Source organism: Thamnophis sirtalis, unplaced genomic scaffold (assembly GCF_051295495.1).
Source record: "Thamnophis sirtalis isolate CommonGarterSnake01/CBP01778 unplaced genomic scaffold, rThaSir2_p1.2 scaffold_1, whole genome shotgun sequence".
Taxonomy (NCBI): domain Eukaryota; kingdom Metazoa; phylum Chordata; class Lepidosauria; order Squamata; family Natricidae; genus Thamnophis; species Thamnophis sirtalis.
The window spans coordinates 103,692,791-103,719,726 of NW_028261381.1; the positions used below are offsets into that span (position 1 = coordinate 103,692,791).

The 26,936-nt window shown below is 37.2% G+C and overlaps 1 protein-coding gene across 1 annotated transcript in view; it reads right to left on the bottom strand.

Moving 5' to 3' along the window:
* Positions 1 to 11,026: 11,026 nt before the first annotated feature.
* The window catches only part of LOC106537953 (astacin-like metalloendopeptidase), a 28,657-nt gene continuing 12,747 nt past the window's right edge, over positions 11,027 to 26,936 (bottom strand). The window contains exons 6-11 of the mRNA XM_087722344.1: positions 25,329 to 25,410; positions 23,512 to 23,639; positions 20,799 to 20,914; positions 16,855 to 17,080; positions 15,956 to 16,074; positions 11,027 to 11,318 (exon numbers count right to left, since the gene is read on the bottom strand). Of these exons, the coding sequence (XP_087578470.1) occupies positions 11,091 to 11,318; positions 15,956 to 16,074; positions 16,855 to 17,080; positions 20,799 to 20,914; positions 23,512 to 23,639; positions 25,329 to 25,410 (899 nt within the window). The 3' untranslated portion in view covers positions 11,027 to 11,090. The remainder of the gene's footprint in view (positions 11,319 to 15,955; positions 16,075 to 16,854; positions 17,081 to 20,798; positions 20,915 to 23,511; positions 23,640 to 25,328; positions 25,411 to 26,936) is intronic.

Here is a 26,936-nt window from a genome sequence, read left to right on the forward strand (position 1 = left end):
TCGGGGGAGATAGCATGGTAACATGGCTATCATTAAGCTGAGGGCTGCTGGCCAAAGCATCTAAGCAGGAGTGGTGTACGAAGGAATGTGAAAACTGACAAGAAGATTTAATTAACCAGCTGACATAAATCAGAATTTGGAAAAGGCAACCTTCTGAGTATAAATAATATTGACAGATAGATTGCGATTTTGGCAGAAAGAAAAGAAAGAAGGGGGGGGGGAAATGGTGGTTAAAAATAATCAAGCCCAAAAAGAATGGCTTGTTTGTGAATTGACTAACCTACTGAAACACAAACTTTGAATTTGCATTTAAAAAGACTGTGCTTTAAAATAGATTAATTGACAATGGAGAACTCTATAAAGGAATGGAAGACAAAAGTTAAAAACATACCAAGGAGGCTTGCTTTGTTTGAGTTTTGTCCTAATTAATATATATTAAACAACTATTTTCTGCCTTATAATCTAACCTTGTTTGAGTGATGAATGGAATGTAAAGTTTGAAAAGAAACTTTGGAAAGAAGTTTGGAAAGAAGATTTAATTAACCAATGAACATAAATCAGAATTTGGAAAAAGCAGGAGGGGAAGGAGAAATGAAAGTCAAAAGCATACCAAGGAGATTTGCTATCCAACTTTGTTCTAATTAAAACATATTTTAATTCTAATCAATGAGAGGTGGAATGTAAGAAGGAGAAAAATCAAGCCTGGATTTAAAACTGGATTTAAAAATATCAAGCTGTATTGCTGGAAACTATTGGTGAATCATTTGTTGGAGGAAAGAACAAAGAAGGCAAAGTGATTAAGATGTCTCCCCCTTCTCTTCCTCTCTATGTTTAGCTGAACTGAAATATATAGCTGGATCAGAGTCTCTCTGTTTTAACTGAACTAGAATATAAGTTGGACTGGAATTGGGAAATTATAATTAACAATATAATTAACTATAACTTTGGAACTGGACATTATGGAAAGGTTTGAATCTGAAGAGTTGCGTGAAATTATAAAAAATATGCACAAATCATTAAAATTAAGCTTAAACAGAATTTTGAAGCCAGAATCTGAGGAGAAGCAGGAAATGAAAGTGGAAGAGGGGGAGGGTAATGAAATGGTAAAAATGGTGGAAAGTAATAAGCAAATAAAAGATTTCACTGGGCTTAACAGTGACATAGGGAAAATTGAAAAGGGGAGAGGTGTCCTAATAAAGGGAAATAAAAAGCAGAAAAAAGATTTTACTGACTCTGACAGTGGCACAAGGAAAACTGAAGATGGAGGATATTATAAGGGAAATAAAAAGAAGATGAAAGATTTCACTGGGCTTGACAGTGGCCTTTGGAAAATTGAAAAGTGTGGACATGTCCCAACAAAGAAAAGGGAGACGACAGGAATACAGAATTGGGACAAAACACTTGTTAGGGAAAAATCCGATATTTAGAAATTGTTATGGGGAGAATATAAAGTTGAGGCATGTGGTTTACATCTTAACATGATAATTAAACTGAGTTGCTAACTGGTTGAACAGGATAATGAAAGATAATTAAATAAAAATTAAAATATACGAAATATTCTTTTACACGATAAATTAAACTGAGTTATTAATTGATTGAATATGATAATGGAAAGACAATTAAATATAGGTTAAAATATAAGAAATATGAATGCATATAGAATTCTTAAGAAGATGAACAAAGTGAGGTGTGTATTGCTTGTTATTTTACGTAGCAGATCAATGGAATTGTAATGAACACTGAGCAGCAGGGATTGTTATTTAAAGACAATCAAATATAAGATAAGTTAAGATATGTAAAAATGGAGGGGGAACATGAAATATACTTATAATGAGATTATAAAGACAGATTAAAATTTGGGATGGGTAAGGATATATAACTATACAATATTATGATGAGAATAGCTAGAATTGTAATTAGGTCCATACTCCAAACTAAAATAAGTTTGGGGAGGGGGAGATGGTTTAAAAATATAATTGCTATATATGTATACTTTTTTTCTTCATTGCTTTAAAAAAGATGTTAAAATTAAAGAGGTTTATTGATATGAAATTATAAATACCATCAGCATAAAATGGAGCTTGCTCAGAAGATAAGAGGGAGAGTGTGTAAGAGAGGGGAAGGGAAGAAGAGAGGGTAAGGAGAGAGAGTAGGGGGAAACAGGAGGAGAGAAAGAAGGAGTGGAAATCAGGGAGAGGAGAAAAAGAGAGGAAGGGGAAGTAAAGAAGAGAATTGACAGAGGGTAGAAAGGAGGTAGGGAGGAGAAGAAGAGAAAGAGAAGAAAGTGATGGACAGGGTAATATGATGTATGGAGAGTGGAGGAACCAATAATTGTTTTTGTGAGAGTTGATGGTAAGACGAATTGTTGTTAAGACTTAATAATATAAAATAATGTTGGTTATGTAACAGTATACATGTAGTTATACGTTATGAAAATTAAAAAATAAAAAACTTTAATTTAAAAAAAGGTTGACTCAGCCATCCTTCCCAGGTCGCTAAAATGAGGACCCAGATTGTTGGGGGCAATATACCAGCTCTGTAAACAGTTTAGGGAGGGTTGTAAAGCACTGTGAAGCAGTATATAAGTCTAAGTACTATTTAAGCACATAGAATGGCTGCAACTCAATGATTCTCAAGTGCCATTGTGCAAAAATCTTCTCTGAACTGTTAATCTAGGCAGAGTGCTAGAGTAGATGTCTCTCTCCCCCCCCCCCCCTTGCACTGCTCCAGTTCCTCTATGGGTCAGATTACAGCTCCCACCATTCCCAGCCAGCATAGCTCTGGGGTGATGGGGAATTGCAATCTGAAACATTTGGAAGATATATGGTTGGGGAAAGGCTGGATCAAGGCACACAGTAAGACATAACAAGGGATTCAAGTCAGCTGATGTCAAAGTTATATCCTCCCTATAAATGCACAGATATAGTTCTTGGCATGATTCCAATTGGGGCCAGAATTTCCATTGCTGACCAAGTGCGGTTGTTAAGTGAATTGCACCTGATTCTGCAACCCCTTTTTGCCACAATTGTTAAGCAAATCAGTTGTTAAATGGACAATGTGGTCATTAAGCTAATTCAGCTTTCTCATTGACCTTGCTTATTAAAAGTTGGTTGGGAAGATCACAAGTGGTACTCACATCATGCCAGAAACAGTGCAAATGTTGCCCAGCTACCAGGTGCCCAAATTTTGATCATGGATGCTACTACAATGGTTATAAACGCAAGGACTGGTTTTAAGTCATTTTTTTCAATGCTTCAAACAGTCCCAAAACAAATGGTTGTAAGTCGAAGACTACTTGTATATGCCATTCCTGTAGTTACTATTCCGTATTTGCCAAATGATTTACACTCTTTCTCAGTTGCAGCCTCTGTTTCTTTTTTCTCAATCTCATATTTCTCCCTGAATATGTCCACAAATTTTAGCATCTGTACAAGTTTACATTTAACGAATGCCTTCAGTTCAGTATTTGAATTAAGTAAAATATATCCCAATTCCTCATTTTCTACTAAATGGGTGTTGTGAAAAATCGGTGAAAAGAGAATATATACAAATAATATTCAGGATAGTATGATTAAGTTAATTTAAAGGCTTTCGCTGCTCTGAGAATATTAACAAGTTATTGTGATGCCTCTAAAAACATTGGAGTTGTTTTGCCCTGAAAAGGACTTATTTCAATTTCATTCACAAGCCTGAGTAAAATGGCTCATGCATATAGATATGGTACTGGAATTTAAAATAGATGGGATAAACACAATTGATCCTTTAGAATGACAACACTAAATCAAAACCACCATAAAGTTTTCTTCCATAAACATGAAACTCTAAAGATATGGTGAATGAATTTAATAACGGTAAATTCCATCAACTGAACTTTGGCATTCAAAATAATAATTTTGAAAGGTTCTAAATATGCATGTACCTACTGAGCATTCTGTCACAGAGAAATATCTGAAAATCTTCAGATTATAAATATAGGCATCTCAGTTAATGAAGGCCCCAATTTGGGAGGGCGGAGTGCAAGAGGAGAGATTTTAGATTAAATACGCTTGAGGGAATTTCCATTTTGAGTGAGTGTTTCCTCCTTTTGCAAATTTCTCTCATCCTATTTTAAATCATCCAAACAGAGGCCAAAAGTTTATAATGATCTGAAAATTCGTTTCTGCAGTTTGCTTTCTGCAGATAGAGCATCAATCATATCAATCAGTCTCCTGCCACTGCTTCTGTAGCTTTCACTAGGTAGATGGAACAGGGATCTAATACTGAGTTGGCAGATCTAACAGCATACAGAATCTTATCCAGTTCCTTAAGATATGCAAGCTCAATGTGATCACAGATGATCTTGCAAGATGCTTCTTCTGCCATCTCTGCTGGCTTTGTCAAGTCAGTGTCCACTTCTGGGTGAATGTTGAACAATTTTAACCTTTAGATGTTGTGATTTGGTTTTCCTAAGAGGATCCAAGTGACTTTAAATAATACTGCTGGATGACTGTTTGTAGATGTGATAAGGATTGAACCTCTTGCAGAGTTAGGATAAAGGGACCACATGTTTAGTTTTACATATACTGACAGCGGCAAGGATTATATTTGCCAAATACTGGAAAAATGAAAACACTCCGCCAAATGAGGAAGTAATTCAGAAAATTTTAGAATGTGATGGAATGGATAGGTTAACTTTTAAAATTAAAGATAAAGAAGGCAGAATAAAATCAGATATAAAACAGTTTTTATGAGTGACTAGAGACAATGGGTAGGAATTAGAGGAAAAAGACTATGAATGTCTGTATTAAAATAGAGATTTCAACTATAAGTATGATAATTTACAAAATGTAAATAGACCAAGATATAAGAAAACCCAGTTTAAACTATTTGATTATACTATTACAATTATATTTAATACAAGTGTATGTATGTATGTATGTATGTATGTATGTATGTGTGTGTGTGTGTGTGTGTGTGACACACACACACGAAGAGGTTTTGGAGGGGTAATCCAGGAGACCTTGAAAAACAGAGAGGTCTGGTGTGCTGTGGTCCCTGGGGTTGCGGGGAGTCAAGCAAAACTACAGCAACAACAAATTATTTGAAATCTAGAAGAGCCAGTGATCGCTAATCTCTCTCTGCCTGTCAGTAGGTTAATCATTTCTCTCCTGTCGTCTCTTCAAGCCTACTCAACCCTCAGGGCAAACCATAGAGACACCTGTCTCATCCGACCTGTTATTATCCACATCAACCTCTCATGCTAATATTAAAGTACAGTTTGCAACTGAAACTTTATGCTATTCTTTTTGTTATCAAAACATGGGAAAATGTACATGCACAAGGATATCTATTTAAAACAGATTTAAAACAGATGATTTTAAGGAGAGGCTGCCTCTAACAACCAAATGTAAATGTAAATTGGCATGCAAATACTGCTATCTTTAGGATATGAGACTTTTTAGAAATAATCTACATTTTTTTTTAATTTTCATTTTCACAATTTCTGTCTGGGCTCAGGCTGAAGGGCAAGCAATTTCTGAAGCTTTTAGTGATCCCTCCATTACTATATATTTGGACAGAAAATCCACCTAAAAGTGAATTGCAAAGGTGTGCAGAAACAGGAAAAGTTCAGGTACCACAATTACTCCTGCTAAGAACATTTGCTTTTAGGTATCATCTGTCTTCTGCTGCCACCAAGAGGTGGTAAAGGGTTATAAACCACCTAGCATTTGCTTTTTAGGAAGTTGATAACTTACCTGAGTGGCTGAAATGACAGAAAATCTTCTGGCACTTTGAAAATTAATACACGTACCATAGCATAGTTTTGAGTTGTACTTCATCAGTACAAACTTGTACTGAAGTTGAGCTGAAGTGAGCTTATCCGTCAAGAATGTTAGCAATATTTAAAGAATTGTACAGTTTGAAATCAAAGAAATCTTACACAACACTATATAAAATCCCTAATATAAAATTCTTCTAAAATATATTGAGACAAATGTGTGTGTCTGTGTCGGTGTCTGTGTCTGTTTAATACAAGTTTGGGTATAGATCCGTGATGTTGAACCTATGGCACGGTGCCACAAAGCCCTCTGCAGGCATGCGAGCTGTTGCCCCAGCTCAGCTCCACCATGCATGCGTGCATGCTTTCCGCCAGCCAGCTGGTTTTCAAGTCTCTGCCACGCATGTGTGTGGGGGCGTGGCACATGCAGAAGATGTGTGAGAGTGGGGTGTCATGCATGGGGACGCACATGGGGGGTAGGGGAGCGTGGGGTCATGCACGGGTGCGGGGAACGTGGGGGGGGGGCTTGTGCATGCATTGCATTTGGGCACACACTTTTGACACGTGATGACAAAAAGGCTAGCCATCACTGATATAGATTTTAGATGTCTTATACTATAAAAAGTATAATGACAAATGATTAATTAAAATTAGTAAAGGTCACAGTACCTAATTGAGGTTCTCCACTACAAAACCCTGTGGAAGAGCATCATTTTTATAGCTTTCCCTAATGTCAGTAGGGAGGCAAGCTTTTTTACAGTGAGGAATTTTTAAGCTATCCTTAAACCTGGGCATGTTACCCCAATATCCCAAATTTGGGCACCCCATCATACTGTTTCCCACTAGCACATACTGAGTAGGCAGATTGCCATAAGGAGGAGATAAACTAAAGATAGCTGCAGATTAAACCCATAATAACTTTATAGATAACAACTGGAATCTGGAATTGGGCCAGGAAGCCTTCTAACAATATTCACAACTCCCTAAAGATAGGTGTTATTCTGAGAAAGCTCTTAGTATCAATTAGCAGATGTGAAACTACATTTTGTTCCAGCTGTGGCTTCCAGGTTGTGTTCAAGAGCTGAATCATTTAATGCAAATTGCTATAGTCATTTTATTTTGAATGATTCACAGACAATGCTAAACCTCCTTAAATGGCATGCTATTAATCAAAGTCTTTTTAAATTGTATTGAACAGCTTGTAATCAAACTACTTCCATCTATACAAATGTCCATTTGGATAAAAATATTGGATATGAATATTTAAAACTGCTTATGTTTAGAATTATAGATGTATTTATATTAATCCCACAATTTGTGTTTGTGTGTGTGTGTACTTGCTTTTGTGTGGTTTCTGTTTTTAGAGATTTTTCCTCTGTTTGTTGAACTTTGTAAACTAAATAAAAATTTAAAATTTAAAAAAAGATGAAGGCACTTTTATATTATTGCAGTTAATGCCATTTATAATGCCCTGGTGATTATGAATATTGTTGAGCAATGCATAGCATTTTCTTTCTTAGCTGGAAATAAATATTCATAAATGTATTTCTGACTATGTTTAGTATTTAATTGGATTGCTATTACATTAATGAGAATGCTGATAATTAAACTTTGCTGAAGAAACACCTTTCAAGCCATTCTAAAGATAAAACCAGAAAATAAAAATATCTGGTAAGTGATTAAAAGGCAATTTCTATTTCTACTCAGAAGATTCACATATTATTTGCAGCTACTAGTAAATCTTCTATTTTTCCATTTCTCTGTGTTAATTTTCCAAGCTGAATTAATGCCACCATTAATCAATGAGATCTAACTTCACATGTTGTTTTAAAAAAATTGCATTTCTACCATCCTTAGGGTATTTTTGGCCTTGCCATGGGCTGGTTGTAAGGTGTTCCACTGATTAATTGTTCTAATTGTCAGGAAATTTCTCCTCAGTTCTAAGTTGCTTCTCTCCTTGATTAGTTTTCACCCATTGCTTCTTGTTCTACCCTCAGGTGCCTTGGAGAATAGTTTGACTCCATCTTCTTTGTGGCAACCCCTGAGATATTGGAACACTGATATCATGTCTTCCCTAGTCCTTCTTTTCATTAAACTAGACATACCCAGTTCATACATGATTAATTATGGATGTATTGAAAAGAGGAGAGGCACTTAAAATATTATTCTTCAGTGTTGGAAAGAAATTGCAATCCCATATTTATAACTTTATATTTCTGATAATTCTGCAAATGGGGTGAAAACATGGCTGTGTAACCTTGCCATGGGCTGGTTGGGCTCATGAGAATCCCCATACACACTGTATGTATTAACAACTACTTACTTTCTTATCTTGGAACTCTCCATCTTTTGAAATGTTATAATGTTGCTTTATATTTTTAATTTTTGTAATCTTAAATTATTCTGTTTTATAATACTTAGTTTTATTGCTTAAATGTACACCACCCATAGCCTATCTCTGGGGAAAATTGGTGGTTAAGAAGTATGAAATCAAATAAATAAATACATGAATAAATGAATGAATGAATGAATAATAAACAAACAAACAAACAATCAGTGCAAATGAAAGACTTTAAAACTATTCCAGATAATCAAATTTGAATGCTCTGTTTAAAATTTTGGTTAAATTATTTCTTACATGTAACAAAATATGCTTTCACTCTTTCCATTTTTTCTCCTAATATTCATTCATTCATTCATTCATTCATTCATTCATTCATTCATTCATTCATTCATTCATTTTCTATAGCTGCTCATCTTAGTCAAGTGACTCTTGACAGCTTACAATTCTAAAAGTATAAAACAATTAGGTTAGGTTAGGTTTAGGTTAGGTTTAATTTATTTGTATGCCGCCCTTTTCCCTGAAGGGACTCAGGGCGGCTCACAACTCAAAAAGGGAGGGGAAATACAAACAGAGTTACAAAAACATAAAAAACCATACATAGTTAAAAGCACAACAATCATACCATTCGAAGTGGGGCAGCGAGTCTTTAGCCCCAGGCCTGTTGGAACAGCCAGGTTTTAAGGGCTGTGTGGAAGGCCTAGAGGGTGGTGAGGGTACGAATCTCCACGGGGAGTTTGTTCCAGAGGGTCAGAGCAGCCACAGAGAAGGCTCTCCTCCGGGTAGTCGCCAGTCGACACTGGCCGGCTGATGGAATTCGGAGGAGGCCTAGTCTGTGGGATCTAATTGGTCTAGTGGAGGTAATTGGCAGTAGGCGGTCTCTCAAGTACCCAGGTCCAATACCATGAAGGGCTTTGTAGGTGACAACTAGCACCTTGAAGCGTACCCGGAGATCAACAGGCAGCCAGTGCAGCTCGCGGAGGATAGGTGTTACGTGGGTGAACCGAGGCGCACCCACGATCACTCGTGCGGCTGCATTCTGGACAAGCTGAAGTCGCCGAATACTCTTCAAGGGCTGCCCCATGTAGAGCACGTTGCAGTAATCCAGTCTGGAGGTCACAAGGGCACAAGTGACTGTTGTGAGAGCCTCCCGGTTCAGGTAGGGACGCAACTGGTGCACCAGGCGAACCTGGGCAAATGCCCCCCTGGTCACAGCTGACAAATGGTGTTCAAAAGTCAGCTGTGGGTCCAGGAGGACTCCCAAGTTGCGGACCCTGTCTGAGGGGCGTACTGTTTGACCCCCCAGCCTGAGAGGTGGAACACTTGACCAATTAGTAGGAGGGAAGCACAGCAGCCACTCGGTCTTATCTGGATTGAGTACAAGCTTGTTAACCCCCACCCAGTCCCTAACAGCCTCGAGGCCCTGGCACATCACATCAATCGCTTCATTGAGTTGGCACGGGGCGGACAGATACAGCTGTGTATCGTCCGCATACTGGTGGTATTTTATCCCGTGCCGTCGAATGATCTCACCCAGCAGTTTCATGTAGATATTAAAGAGGAGGGGGGACAGGACCGAACCCTGCGGCACCCCATACGTTAGGGGCCTAGGGGTCGATCTCTGCCCTCCGACCAACACCGACTGCGACCTGTCCAAGAGGTAAGAGGAGAACCACCATAAAACAGTGCCTCCCACCCCCACCTCCCGCAGTCGTCGCAGAAGGATACCATGGTCGATGGTATCGAAAGCCGCAATTTTTAATTTCGATGGTATTGAAATTAAAAACATCCAAAAGAAAAAAATACATACAACATACAACATCATTATCCAACCAATAGTAAAGCCAAGAAATGAGGCCCTTAACATATTCAGAGCCCCAGATCTGGGTACCCAGCCAGATTATTAAAGTTTTATGGAAGATTAACAAGGTTAGGGGCCATTCTAATCTCTCAGGAGAGAATATTCCTCAAAACAGAGAAGGTCTGTCTTCTACTTCCCACCAGTCCACATACTTTGGCTGACAGGATCTGCAGTATGCCCAATCTGCTAGATTGAAGTGGAGATTCTTGAAGAAAGACAATTTAAAAAAAAAATATTTTTCCATCCAGGGATAAATCTCATTTACTATGCAAAGGAATAGAGCAAAATAGTGGGAGAGTGATGGGCAGGTTCTGTTGAGGGCAGCTTTGGGAATGACATATATCAGGCACTAAGGGGTACAGGAGACAGAGAGATGAAAAGAAAAAAGATTAGAGAAAGCAAGAAGAAAAGTTTGTTCTCGCTCTTCCTCCTTCCCTCTCTCTCGCTTTCCCCTCCCCCCTTTCTATCCTTCTAGCAGTTGACAGCCTCTGCTTTTTAGGATCAACCATCAACAGTAAAGGAATAGGCAATCTAGAAATGTGCCATAGACTCTCAACTTGGTAGAGTAGCCACAAAGGCCTGGAAAAGATAGTCAAATGTTATCATCTGTCTACACCTACAAAAAATCAGAACCGTCAAGCCATGGCTTTCTATGGAATTGAAATTCCAGGATGCCCACCAGAATGAGATGAAGTCATGCTTTCCTGCCATTTCCCGCCTGAAAATGGTTTTGCAGACAAGCAGTCTTCAGCCGAGTGGCAATACTGAGTCTTGAGATAAATAGCCCTTGAAAGATTTGCTGTCCATGACTTCATCCAAATACTTTTTAAAGCTATTCAAATTAGGAGCTATCACCATTTCTTGTGCTGATCAATTTCACAAGTTAAATATAATAAAATGTGCGGTCTTTCTTTTAATAAGCTTTGCATAAATAAACTCTTGAAATTGTTTTAAATTAACGTTATCTATCCAGCCATTTAATCTCTAATGTTTTGCAAGCACAGAATAGAACAAAACTTCTGATTACATAAGTAATTCAATTATTTATTAAGCTAATTATGTTAGCATACAATATTTGATAATTTTTCATAACACATCCCACAAACGGATGTTCAGAAATCCTAGACGTTCTATTTAATTGAATAGTCCATCTTGAATCCAGAAAGCTGAAAAGCAAAGTCAGTGTAAAACTCTAGACGAAGAAAGTTTCCAGTAGAAGTATAAGGAGGAACTTCCATTTTTCCACAGAAAGTGCCAATAAGTGAAGAACTGCTTTGACTGCCATCATAAAGCACAAGTCTGTCGTATCTGCAGCCATCAATGTCTTCCAGTTCAAAAGAGGTCATGGTCAAAGATATCTGAGGAATCCAGAAAAAAGGTACACTTTTGTGTGTGTGTGCTGTGTATAATATAACATTTAATCTAAATTCAGCATCCAAGTATAAATTTAAACAATGAGAATCAGGATTTGGATACAATTTTTTAATAAATCAGTTATGTGAAATGAGCCATCATGGATTTTTTTTAAAAAGAATAATATGGCTTATGATTTAGCATACTGTACAAACCCATAAATTATTTGGGAATAACCTGTTGTTTTACATGCTGTTCCTGGTTATCCGTACATGTGCATGCATGCTTGTGTGACTGCTTTTTCACGAGGCAACTGGAGTTTCTGGTTTTTTCTTTGAAGACATATTACTTCTCATCCAAGAAGCTTCTTCAGCTGGATGACAGAGAATCTCCATAGACATTACCAGAGAAGCATGTGCATCAACTGATATACACAGAACCCCAGGTACATCAATTCTTCAAATATTTTACTTGCTCTAAGATACACTGCAAAGTGCCCATTTCAAATACTGTTCAGAGATCTCATACCCAGTTTCTTTTCTCCTTGTAATGTTACCACTGACTGGAGAAAAAATAACATCCAAGGTTTTGATATGAAGTAGAATAGTCTTTAATAATTTGCTTATTCTATGATACTTTCTCTTCAGAATCCTACTAGAGATGTCGGAGTTCTCTAATTGGAATATAATAACGGTCACGCAATAGCAAGACTAAAGACAATTTTGATAAACCATTGGCTATTTTTATCATTAGTAGTAAATAATCACAAAAATTGCTACCAAGAATCTTCTGGATTTACACTAGAAGGGTAGATTTAGATAGTTAAGAGCAAAAGACTGGCATCAATTAAAAATGTAATTATGATTCTCTTTCAAAACATTAAGACAGAACTGAAGGCATGACAACATGATTTCTTATCTACGCTTGGCAGAATAGCTGCAATTAATTTTCATAATTTTTATATCTACTTAAAATCCCCTTATCTCCTTCTTGGGTTTACATATTGGAAAAATGCTCTTTAATGCATAATTATGGTGACTAAGATTACATAAACCATATAAGGAAATGTATGATGTCAGTTAATCTGAAATGTTGTTTTGATGTTTTTTCAATTTAAACAATTCATGCTATTTGGAGGTTAAAATATGGTCAGATGCGTTAATATTGCACTCTCAAAATTTACCTAGATTTATAAAAATGAATAGAGATTCTGGCCTTTGATCCTTTCCATTTTCTCTCATAATTTATCATTTGTCATGGTTAAATAGGATCAGTTACAAGAAATGGCAAGATCAACGGCTTTCTACTATTATTGACTTGAGTAATAAAAAGACTTATTTCTGCTGAGCATACCCTGGAAAAAATTGATTGCGATGCTGAGTTGTTTTTAAATGAAATTATTATAATACTTTCTTCTTAAACTCATGACAAGTTATCACTGAAGAATATTAACAATATTTAAAAAATGCTTCAAATCTACTTCATTTAAAGTTAATGAAATATATATTGAACATTAGTCAGTATTTCTATATCTATCACAACAGGCTCTTTTGAAAGACTAAAAAATATTGAAGAAGACTTAAAATGGGAAGATGATTGCAATATGATATAAAATTCTTTAAAACTGTCCAGGTTTGACTATAAATATATTTCATAACTGATACTATATTTTCTACAACTATACATTAATATTTTTTTCTATATGATGCTGGTAGAACCATCTTGATGTAGTGATTACGTTATCAGGAAGAAACCAGGACGCCATAACTTCTATCCCTCCCTGAGGCACAAAGCTGACTGGGTGACCTTGAGCCCATCACTCTCACTCAGTCCCAGAAAAGACGAAATGGCAAGCCTATTCTTAAGTCTTCCCAATAAAACTTCAAAGGACTTGTTAGGCAGTTGCCAGAATCAACACTGACTCAAAGGCATGTATGTGATAAAACTGGTACTTAACAGGATAACAGAATGACAGAGTTGGAAGGGACCTTGGAGATCTTCTAGTCCAACACTGTGCTCAGGCAGGAAGTCCTATACCATTGAGACAAATGGTTGTCTAATCTCTTCTTTAAAACGTGTTCCAACAGTGGTGGAGCAACCACAACTTCTGGAGGCAAGTTGTTCCATTGGTTAATTGTTCTAATTTTCAGGAAATTTTTCCTTAGTTCTAGGTTGCTTCTTTCCTTGATTAGTTTCCATTCATTGCATCTTGTCCTGCCTTTGGGTGCTTTGGAGAATAGGTTGACTCTCTCTTCTTTGTGGCAGCCCCTTAGATATTGGAACTCTGCTATTATGTCACCTCAAGTACTTCTTTTCATTAAACTAGACATACCTAATTCCAACAACCATTCTTTATATGTTTTAGCCTTCAGCCCCCTAATCATTTTGTTGCTCTTCTCTGCACTCTTTCCAGAGTTCCAACATCTTTTTAACATTGTGGCACCATTAACTTTATTCTATCCCTCTGTCAATGCAGCCTTGGCTATTTTGGCAGCTGAAACACACTACTGACTCATATTTAAATGATTGGCCACTAGTGCTCCAAGACCCCTCTCACAATTACTACTATTAAGCCAAGTACCACCTATACCATACCTGTGTGTTTGTTTTTTCTTGCTTAAATGTAGAGCCTTACTTTTTTCACCATTGAATTTCATTTTGTTAGATAGGGTCCAATGTTCAAGTCTATCAAGATCTTTCTGTATCTTAGGCCTTTTTTCTGGAGTGTTGGCTATTCCTGTCAGCTTGGTGTCATCTGCAAATTTGATGAGTTCCTCTTCTATCCCTTTATATAAATAATTGATGACGCTATTGAAGACTACTGGGCTTTAAACAGAGCCTTGGAACACCCCACTGCATACTTCCATCCATGTAGATGCAGTTCTATTGAGAACTACACTTTGAGTGTGGTTATTACTATGTTATTACCATATTTATTGCCATCTATTTTCTAAAGCACCTGAAAGCCGGGCAAGGAATAATGGATGAAACTGAACAAGGAGATTCAATCTAGAAATAAGGAGAAATTTTCTGACAGTGAGAGCAACCAACCAATGGAACAGCTTGCATTCGGAGGTCGTGGGAGCTTCATCACTGGAAGCTTTCAAGAAGAGACTGGACTGCTATCTGTCAGAAATAGTGTAAGGTGTGCTTGGGCAGGGGGCTGGGCTAGATGAACTACAAGGTTCTTCCCAACTCTGTTAATCTGTAATCGTTAATGGCAATACGACTCAATTTTCCACCCACCCATTTATGATTCTTTTTCTAAAAACTCTTCATAGTCCAATCACATCTCAGCCCACAGAAGGACAGAGGCATGTAAAACATTTCAAAAGGGACTCTCCCTAAATTTATGGAGAGTAAAAGGAAAAGAAAGAAAAATACTTCCAGTCTTGCAAATGTTGATGTAATCTTTCAATAAAGCTCGCATTGATTGTGCTTTTTGTCTGGAATACCTTATTGGTATTGGTATTGGTATTTTATTATTTGTATGCCGCCCTTCTCCGGGAGGACTCAGGGCGGCGAACAATTGAAAGGGGAAAAAAAGGGGGAACATAAAAGACAAAATACAAATAATAAAAGTCGACAACAATCGCACAACCATACATGTCGAGAGGGGAGGGAACTCATCACACCCAGGCCTGCCGGCAAAGCCAGGTTTTGACGGCTTTTCGGAAGGCCTGGAGAGAGGTGAGGGTCCGAATCCCTGCGGGGAGTTTGTTCCAGAGGGCCGGAGCTGCCACAGAGAAGGCCCTCCCCCTGGTAATAGCCAGGTGGCATTGGCTTGTAGATGGCACCCGGAGGAGGCCAACCCTGTGAGACCTAATGGGTCTGTGGGAGGTAATTGGCAGCAGGCGGTCTCTCAAGTACCCAGATCCAATACCATGAAGGGCTTTATAAGTTACGACTAGCACCTTGAAGCGTATCCGGAGACTGATCGGTAACCAGTGCAGCTCGCGGAGGATAGGTGTAACGTGGGTGTACCGAGGTGCACCCACGATTGCTCACGCGGCTGCGTTCTGGACGAGTTGAAGTCTCCGAATACTCTTCAAGGGCTGCCCCATGTAGAGCGCATTGCAGTAGTCCAGTCTTGAGGTCACGAGGGCGTGAGTGACTGTTGCGAGTGCCTCCCGGTCCAGGTAGGGACGCAACTGGTGCACCAGGCGAACCTGGGCAAATGCCCCCCTGGTCACAGCCGACAAATGATGTTCTAAAGTCAGCTGTGGATCCAGGAGGACCCCCAAGTTGCGAGCCCTGTCTGAGGGGCGTAGGTTTTCACCCCCCAGCCTGAGTGATGGAATATTGACCAAGTTTTTGGGAGGAAAACACAACAGCCACTCGGTCTTGTCTGGATTGAGTACAAGCTTGTTAACCCCCATCCAGACCCTAACAGCCTCCAGGCACTGGCACATCATGTCAACTGCTTCACTGAGTTGGCACGGGGCGGACAGATACAACTGTGTATCGTCCGCATATTGATGGTGTTTTATCCCGTGCCGTCGAATGATCTCACCCAGTGGCTTCATGTAGATATTAAATAGCAGGGGGGACAGGACCGAACCCTTATGAGGTTAACGCACACTCACACCCAGCATTTTCCCCTTTTTAATCTTCCACTGTCCCTTGCACCATTGTATCTTACCTTGTTTCCTGGAGGGGCACTGATAATCCATAGGCAAGCTTGATTTGGAGGGTATTTTTTAGGAAAGTTTGGAGTAGTAATGGCTCCCGAAGTATTAGTGAACGTTCCTCCACACTTTACTATGGTTAAGAAAAAGAAAACTTCATGTAAATAATAACATAAAACAAAATAATAAAACAAAATAATAAAACAAAATAATAAAACAAAATAATAAAACAAAATAAAACAAAATAAAACAAAATAAAACAAAATAATAAAATGAGTGATCTTATTACCTACACATTTTAAAAAGTTTTTCTTTTTTTAAGTTGTGTGTTTCTTGAGGCTCTAAGCAGCAATGCAAGACTTTGCAAAATAATCATTGTAAAGATTGGGAATTGTTTTTCCCTTTTCCTTTTTTTTCTTGTTAGTTTAGAAATATGAGCTCAAAGAAGCCAAGAGTGAAAGAGAAGGTGGCTGCTGACGACATGTGAAATATCTGTCAATTATTGATCTATAACATGCTTTACGATTGGCAGACAAAGTCTGAAATTCTGTGACAATTTTTAGCTCAGAAATATATGACAAAGGACAAAGCAGATAACTTCATCCGAGGCCTATCATCCCTAGGATGACAGAGTGGAAGATATTGGGCTACTTTAACCTCAATGGAATCAGAATTTACTGGAATTGCATAAACTGGAATTGAAACTGGTTCTCAGATAAGCACCAAATTAGAAGACATACAGTTTGATGAATTATAAAGTTGCATTTAGAGAATTTAATGAAATTCTCCAATGGAAGGTATAAAATTAACTGATGTTGCAGATACATTTAACCATTGCAAATGACTTATTTTGTGTGCATCTGCTTTGTCATTTCACAAGAAACTGGTAATGAGACTTGAATACCATTCATACCATGTGTGTAGGAGGCCATAAACCCTGTTGCAGTCTCATCTTCATCACTTACAAATTCTATAAGCATTGTGTTCCCAGAAGCCACCACAGCAGGTAATTGCCCTGCCCCGCAACACTTGTCAATGAGAATCTGATCTTTTCTACTGCTTCCATCATAAATTCGGATGTAATCAGAGGAACAGTTTGGAGAACTCTGGAGATCGAGAATGTGAAAACTCAGGAAGACCTAAAGCAGAATAAGAAAAATAAGCAGCTTTAAGTTATTTAAATCTTTCTTATTAAGTGTACCTTGATTTTGGTAAAATATATCTTCGGACATTGACTGTACCTTAATTGATGTAGCAAACAAGGAAGCTGGGAAAAGAACAAAAATACTTGTCTTGTATAGTTGAATGTCACCACATTATAATATAGAGGTTGTTGTTGTTTTTTGGCTATGTACAGTATATAATATGTTTTATTCTGCATCAGAATTATGAACTGATTGATACAGAAATGCTGAACATGATGGAACTAATATGTTTGATAATTAATTCTATACTTCATTTATCTAACTTTTCTATTTAAAAATTATTTTCTTTTTTATATTAAAATGTTTTTATTTTCCATTTTTCATTTTCATACAGTCACATATATATTGTGTATAGCCAGGGCCATACAACATTAAACAATAATCACAGCTATTCCTCTTGTCAACAATACCCCCCAAAATAGAAACCCAATATACCTCTTCCACTCTCCATACACCTCTTTCTTCCGCCCCCCTCCAACTTTCTATCTTCCCTCCATCATTCCCCTCTACCCTACTTCCCCTCCCCCTCTACCACTCCTCTCTCCCAGTCCACTCCCTCCCTTCCTTCTCACTCTCCCTCCCATCCTCTCTCCCGCCCTCTCTACCCCTCTTTCTTCTATCCCACTCCTCCTCCCCTTGGTGTATTTCTACTATATGTCAATGTATTCAGCTTGTCCTATTTTTACAGAGAAATTAAAGAGAAACAGTATACATGTGAAATCGCATTACATTGAAATCAAACACATAGTATATATCCCCCCCACCCTCCCCCCTAACACCCCACCTCCCTCCCCCCCCGACTTCCCAGAGCCCGACTAAAATTTATTTTCTAAAGGCTCTTTCACTTTTAATCTGCATTTAACCACAGTTCTCTGTTTTTTTAATATTCTGGGCATAAAAGAATATTGCTTATTTCTAATTACAATATACTCTTTTGAGTGTTGCTCTGCTGTCAGCTATTTTCTATCTAGTATATTAGTGGTTGGGTATACATAGGACTCAAATAGAAATATTTTAAATAAAACATCCCATTTCTTTTATAAGATTCATTTAAGAAGATGCTACATACGTATTAGATATTATTCACTGCAAAAATTACAGCAAAATCAGCAATCTTGATGAAAATGGTTCCGTACACAGAATAACAGAGTTGAAGATACCTTGGAGGTCTTCTAGTCCAACCCCCTGCTCAAGAAAGAAACCATATACCATTTCAGACAAATTGTTGTCCAATTTCTTAAAAATTTCCAGTATTGGAGCATTCACAACTTCTGGAGGCAAGTTGTTCTACTGATTAATTGTTCTAACTGTCAGGAAATTTCTCCTTAGTTCTAAGTTGCTTCTCTCCTTGATTAGTTTCCATCCATCCATCTTGTCCTGCTTTTAGGTGCTTTAGAGAATAGGCTGCCTCCCTATTCTTTGTGGCAGCTACTTAGATATTGGAACACTGCTATCATGTCACCCCAAATCCTTCTTCCAGTATTGGATCACCAACAACTTCTGGAGGCAAGTTGTTCCACTGATTAATTGTTTTCCCGGTCAGAAAATTTCTCCTTATTTCTAGATTGCTTCTCTTCTTGATTAATTTCCATCCATTGCTTCTTGTTTTACCTTCTGGAGCTTTGGAAAATAGGTTAACCATATCTTGTAGCAGCCCCTCAGATATTCAAATACTGCCACCATGTTACCCCTACTTCTTTTTTTCATTAAACTAGACATATTCAATTCCTGCAATTATTCTTTGTATGTTTTAGCCTCCATTCCCCTACAAATCTTTGTTGGTCTTCTCTGCACACTTTCTAGAGCCACAACATATTTTTATACAATATAAAAATTATACAATCAAAACTGGGTGCAACATTCCAAGTCTGGTCTTACCAAGGCATTATAAAGCATATCACTGCATATCACTGTGCCAATGACTATGGTTTTCACTGAATTTTGATATATCAGATAATTCAACATCAAGAAAGCAAATAGGAGAATGAACAAATAAGACTGCTGAGCAAAACATTTTATCTTCAAATAAAGTTTGAAGAAATAAATGTTTTTTTTTTATAGAAATGCATGTTCCTTGTTTGATCCTTTCCACCAGTTGTTCTGATTATGGGAATGTTTGGAATTAGTCAGCTGCTACACTAAGAGCTTTGAACATATTCTCAAACATTTCCATGCTAGCAGTGGAATTTGACTTAGCTCCAATTCACACATTTCTCAAGCAGCTCTTGTTAAATCTGAGAAATGGCCTCTTGAATGGTTCACAGTACTGACACAAGAAACACAATGAAGATTTATTAACTTCATATGCAAAACTGTATAAGCAAAAGACACCAGCTCAAGCATAGAAATGAAAATTGCAACATACTTCTTAATTTAGAATATATTAGCCTTTCCCAACCCATCACCCTATAATTTTTGGAAATTATAGTTGTTTGGTGAACTTGTCAAGTTGGTGAAAGGTGATTCAATATGTTTTTCTTTCTTAACTTTCTGTCACGGTTTCTTTCTTTAGTATGCATTTTGTGTTAAGGACATCTGAAGAAGATTGGCAAATGACCTCCTGCTTCTTGATACTTTGAAGTATATTTCCTCAGCAGACATGGAGTAAAACTGTAAAAGGTTTATTTTATTTAGAAAACTTCTCTCTATCTCATTTTGATCACCATTCCAATGGGTTTGCAAGTATCTTGCCCAGAAATGATGAGGAAGAATCCACATTTTTGCAGGTGTTTTTGCTTAATACACGTTTTAAAGCAAAAATAGGCATTGCATTGCTAAAACTGTATAGTATTGGAGTTTGATGGAATTAAAGATTTTTTTAGTGCTATACAATTAAAAATCAATCTGTTTTGAAGCATCCCATCATCTCAAGAATGCACAACAGTTAGATTTGGGAAAGTTTCTGCTTAGCTCTAATAAAGATCTTCACACCTAAACATAATGGATGGAGCCCATTTGATGTGGGTGGATGTCTTTTTTCTCTCTTTTCAAATATTGTATATTATTATAAAACACAGCTAATATTATTTGACAGTCCAAGCAGTGCATTCTGTTACAATGGTAATGATAATGTGTTCACTAGAGATTAACCCTCCAGACAACGTAAACATTTAAAGATAAAGGAGCAAAAGTTGAAATAAACTTTAAAGTAAATGACTTTTTCAAAAATCTCCTTTTCCCTTGTTTTGTTACTCACCCTACCTAAGGAAATCAACACCTGAGAAAGTACCATACTTCCCCAAAAATAAGACAGGGTCTTCTTTTCTTTTGACCCCCAAAATAAGCACTTGGCCTTATTTTCAGGGAGGTCTTATTATTTTTGAGGTGCAGGAGGTGGCGAGCATGATCACCTGATGGCTGCTGCTGTGTTGCAATATTTTCGGGGAAGGCTTATTTTCAGGGGAGGGCTTATTTTAGCGCATGCACTAAAAGTCTGTTTAGGCTTATTAACTAAGGAGGTCTTATTTTGGGGGAAACAGGGTAGATATGAACACAGCATTCAAATGTATGCTTGGGTGAATATATATGAATGCATACGTTTACAATTAATAAGGAGACATGGCTCCCCTATATTACCCATGGCTGCATTTTGTATTGCATATTTTGTATTACTGACTAACCCCCAATATATCTACTGGTTTGAACATCTTACCTTTCCTTGTAGAGTTTGGATAAGCCACAAGCAGGTGATGTTTCTGGGATATGAATGTGGGTAATTATAAGAGCTGAAATGACCATCTGGATTACGTAGCACAGTGCTACAATCATCTAAAGGACAGAACAACATGTTGTCAAGGAAGAGGAGATTTAAACAGAAAATTCAGCTAAATCATCTAGATTCATAAGGGAAAAATCATGTTTATTAAGTATTTTTCAATGTAGTTTAGTAGAAATGTAGTTTCTTTTGTAGAAAATAATGTAGTAATTATATTCCATGTCAGAGAAACACCTTTCAATGACCACTGGTCTCACAACTCAACAATGTATTCAGAACCTTTAGCTCAGTTAAAATCAAAATATATGATATTAATATAAGGGAGACAGAAGAGAATAGCTTTTATATTGCTGAAAACATTAGCACGTCCACTGATCTCTACTCTGCCTTCTGCAGGCCTTTTGTTGGTAAGGGAAAAGCTTCTGGTATTTGCTTGATGGATAGATTTTGCTTTCATAGAAGCAGCAGTAATGGTCTCAATATAGTGGGTGAATAGATGAGGAAATGTACTGTAAATGGGGACAATAAGGCTCCATTAAAGTAAGGGAGCGCAGTGGCCCAGGTGGTTAGACCACTTGGTTCCCAATTTGCAAGCCCGGATTCAAAGCTCAAATGCTGCTGTGTAGTGGGATAAGCTCCTGTCATTTGTTCCAGCGTCTGCCAACCTAACAGTACAACAGCATGCAAACATGAGCAGGTAAATAGGTACCACTTCAGGGGCTCATTAATGGGGACATGAAAGAAGACTTCAAGTGGCTATGCCTTAGGCAATGGTGATGTTACTGTCTAATCCTTTCACTACGGAAGTGCCTCAGGGCTTCCAACATGAAAATAGAATCCATTGCAGTTGCATTGGAAGCATCATATGAGGTTCTTCCATTTGGAACTTCCATAATTAGAGACAAATAGAGGGAAGTGATGAGGAGAAATAAATTACAGATTACATGTTTGCATCAGCCACAAACCTCCAATGCTGGAAAACTCACATCCTTGTCTGAGAAATACGATTGGAATCCAAGGAAATGTATTATCTTTTTGGTTCAGTATGGAGTGTATAGCACATCTCCCTGAGTTCAGATGACATTCTAACAGTGGCATACCTCTCATGGCCACACTGTTTCTGAAATAGCTCCGTTATTCAATAGATTTTATGGAGCCATTGTTTTTCCATCTTATTTCTAATTGAGATCCATAATACAAAGCACCTTTTTTTTTTGCGTGCTTTATTTGGATGATTGTGTATCCTCTGTTCATTTTCTGTTTAATGACACCAAAGCTATAATTCACATTGGGTACAAATGCATCCTGGCTTTCTTCCATTCCAGAGATCCCTTGTTTTTTTCCAGCTACTTCAAGCACTAAATGCCTCCCAAAAAATCAGTTGGATTACACCCTCCTCCTATAACTATTTTCAGATTGAAAATCTATAGTAATCTCTGTAGTGCAATAATCAGTGCAATAAGTATCTCATTGTTTGAAAAGATCCATAAGGAGATTTCATAAGTATGCATACATAAATTCATGCATCTCTATAACATTACTCTCTTCTAGAAATAAGGAGTGTTTACAAATAAGAAGTGTTATGCAATGCATAAAAACATTATGTATATAAGCAAATCTTGCTTCCACCATCACCATACACCATTTCATACATGGTCCTTTATTCCTTAAAATTTCTCACTCTTCTTTTTCTCAGGATCTCTTCAACTTCATTGAATTATCACTTTTTCAGTGTTCCCATCTTTTCAATTTGCTCACTCTTATTTTATATATTTGTTCTAAGAATTGATCTTTATTTAATTTATGTGAACAAACCGGTGACTCAGTCTTGTATTCCATCCATATTCATTTATTATCCATTCATTCTTGATCCATTTTACTTATTTATCATGTGCTTTTCTTAAATAACCCATTTCTGTTACATTGAATTTAATTTTACATGTCTTGTAACATAGCTAATGCTCATTTCCATATATCAAAATGGACAGAAGCACGTTTTATACCAAGTTGTTTTTACTTTTGCAAGAAGCATTAATTCTTTATAATAAAATCACTGTTTTCTTACCAATATTTGCATGTTGTAGCATTTCTCCTTTTATTTCCACATCTTTGGTAAACATTCTCCCTAGGTACACCAATTTATCTACTCATTCTAATATTTCACTTATTTTATCTTTAATGCATACATTTTCAGATCCATATTTTCTCCTGCATTTACTATAAACTGAGTTCTCAAGCACATAAATATTCATGTCTCCAGCTAAGTCACCAGAAATAGTCTGTATACATTTCTTTAATCATAAGCACATTAAATAATCAAGATGATATCATGCATCCTTATTTTACTTCCAGAATCACTCCCTAAGATGGAATGCATTTTTTCCATCACATATTGCTCTTATCACATTCGCAGCTATTCTTCAACTTTATACAAAATACTCCATACGTTCAGCCAATTCACGCTGTCTTAAACTTTCTCTTAATTAACAGATGTAGAGTAAATTATTCCCTACTACTGAATCACTTTGTTGAGTAATGCCGTGCAATGTCCAATTATTTTATTAAGTTTGGCTGCCTTGCAATTCAATGTTATAAAAATTCATAACATTAAGATGAAAAGTGAATTGTGATATATGACTTTATTACTCACTGCAGCTGTACAGCTTATTGATTTTTTTCACATCTAAGTTGCTCAGCCCTACTCTTTGACCAATTGGTACAGATCCATTAGGAATGGGGATAATGGTTGGTTTTCCAGCAGTATTAGAAAAATCATACCTACAAAAAAAACCAGGTACAAATTACAAAGTCTAATTTGGCAAATTTATTAACAGCCTGTATCTTATGTAATATATGAATGGCAATCCTGGAAAATCAGGATCAGGATAAAATCCAAGAAAACTAACCCATTAATTTCTAGGATAATATCTAAAAAAAATATGTCACATATAAGCATGAGAAGTGAATTTGACAACAATATGGAAAGGAGAGTTTTTCTCTCCCATTGGAAGCAGAAAAAAACCCCACTGTTGTTTTAATAAGAATTTCCAAAAAATAATAGTCAAAGTAGGAGTTGGGGGGGGGGGCAAATTAGACAACAATAAAGGAGAATATTTGTAGCTCAGGGATGAAATGAGGAGTCCTTGGTGCTCTCTCAGGTTGGTTGGTTTCTAGCAGATGTTTCATTAGCTAAATTAGATAATCAATGTTATCACTAGCATTACAATACCACTGATTATGTTAGCTAATAATGAAACATCTGCAAGAAAACAACCAAACTCAGATAATACCAAAGACCATTAATTAGATAACAAAAAAACTTCTTATAGCCAATGGAATTGGTCTGGTTCTACTTTTTTTCTTGCTTTGGGGGGGGGATTTGTTGAATTAGAGGAGAAACTATTGGTTTCAGGTGTTTTGAGTCTTTCCTTAACTTGGGGCAAATTATTCCTAAAGCCATTGAATAATGAACAAAGAAGTATCACTTAACCATGCTTTTCAGCCAAAAGTTCCATGAAGCCTCTTTAGTTTTGTTTATGGCTCCTCCCCCCAAGTGACAATTGTGTTATTGGTTCTCATACACTGCTAACCCCATACCCAAGAGTGGTAACAAACTACAGATGTCCAGCAGTGGTGGGTTCCAGATCCTGTTGCAATTGGTGGGGTGCAATGGGGCCAGGCATCCACCACATGCACATGCGCAGCATGCGCATGCATACTTACTGCCCACGATGCTCCACAATGCTCCAGTTGCTTGGCAGAGCATCACACAGGCACCATATGCTCCATGCGCGGAAGCCCCAATCGGCTCAAATACAGGTAAGGAGGGCGGGGAGGCAGGTGGGCCTTCCAGAGCACCGTACCGGTACCTGGTGCTCCCAGCAGGCACTGGTATGCCTGTACCAGGGCATACCGGTTGTATCACACCACTGATGTCCAGACACCTAACCCTTAACTGAGTTTTTAGAATAACTTGGCCTTCAGTCATGACTCTGCTGCGTTACAGTTTTGTTACCAAAAAGAACGAAGTTGCAAACATGACAGTTGAAAGTCTGAGCAAGAAGAGAATTACATAACTATGTTTCCGATTTAAACCTCTGGCCTTCTCTCTGCTTCCTTACTTTTTAGAAATTAAACATTGCTCTCAAAAAAAGAAAATAGAAAGAATATTTTTGTTCTGATTTTAAAAAGAAGGATTCTTATATGAAAATGACGTAGTTTTCTTCTCCTATAATCACAAAGAATTATGTCAGAAAAGAGAAAATGCTCTGAGTCAAAGCTTGGATTTTAACTGAAACTGATTATTCTGTTTTGCTTACTATCTGTTGTATGTGCCAGTAGTTATGGTGCTGAAGTTGGGTGACTATATAAATTCAGTCAACTACTCCAAGTAGGAGCTGGAGAGAGAGGGCAAATTAGACAACAATAAAGGAGAATATAAAAATTCAGTCTAGTCAATAAACTTACGCGCCATAATGCATAACTGAATCATAGTCATATGGAAGACCCAGATTGGTGGTGTTCCCTTTTTCAAAATTCCCCTGTTCTCCTGAAATATATTAAAGTAAATAATAAACAGATTTGCAAACACAAATTAATGCAAACACAAAGAGAAAAAATGAGTAAGGCTGGTTTGCATCAAGCTATTTTAGATTTAAGGATTTGTGAGCATAGCGATATTTTAACTGTCACTTTGTGAATTCCTGATTGCTTTTAAACTTTATCCTGCAAGAAGATTTTGTTAATGGAATCTAATTCAATCTTAGCATATTAGCACAGCAGACTCACATCACATCAGACGATTAGCCATTAAAACTGTTAATAAAACATAGAATTAATACTACATATATAATAGATGAGTGAATTCAGCCATTATGCTATAAAATCATAGGGATAGAAGGGAGATTTCGGAGATCTTCTAGTCTAGGGGTACCAACCTTTCAGACCTCAAGGGCCATTGAATTCATAATTTTAAATCCCACGGACCACTAATATGAACTTAAAAAAAGATAAATAGTATTTAGTGTAATATAAAAGATGCAAATAATTTTTATGTGGACCACCACCAGAATTTTCTCACGGGTCACTAGTGGTCCACAAACCACTGGTTGGTGACCACTGTTCTAGTCCAACCCCCTGATCAAGGCAGGAGCCTTGTGCCATCAAATGATTGTCCAGTTACTCAGTGATCATTTGAAGTTTCCCTACCCCCCCCCGGGGGCGGCTTACACTCAGATTTGAAATTCTAAAGGGCCCCAAATGGTCATGTGATCGTATTTTGGATACATGCAACTGATTCACATTTATGGTTGTTTGCAGCATATAATAGCCACATGACTGCAATGTTTAGCACAACACATTTTCTCTGTAACCGGTGTTACTTTTGGTTTCAAGCAAAAAAAAAAGTCACTACAAACAATGGATTCACTTAATGACTGCCACATTCACTTTATAACCATCACATGTTCTTTACAACTACCATATTTGCTTTATTACCACTGTGTTTGCTTCTCAATTTGCAAGACAAAGTAAGGCTTTATTACATGGCCATTAATCATTTAATAATAAAATAAAAAGAAAGCAGGAATATCTCAGCTCTGGAGTCATGGTTTCTCAGGTGGAACTGAATCCTTAGATTCGAACATCTGAGTAAAGCCTTTATTCTATAAAAATTGAAAAAGATCAGGAAAGTTTTCACCCATGTTTTAAGGAGCTTATCCCTGAAGACCTCTGAAAGCGTCTTTGTTTTATTATGCTTTCTGGAAATCAGAAGCAGTATTAATTTGCACTTTATTTTCCCACCACAACTGAAGGTCCAAGTTTTACCTACACTTTGGATGTTATACCGTATTAGTTACTGAACAATAGATGTGTCCCATGTCCCATTTTGTCCTTATTGGACCTCTTCAAGCTAGGTATCCTCCATACTACTGTAGGTTAAAATCTCATTAAAGAATTGGATGTGGAGCTTCTAGTATATCTAGCTCTGAAAACTCCCAATAAGGACAAAACAAGTAATGCAGTGTCTCCTACTGACCCATAGCTAATGTAGAATCTGAAGGTTAATTTAAGAAG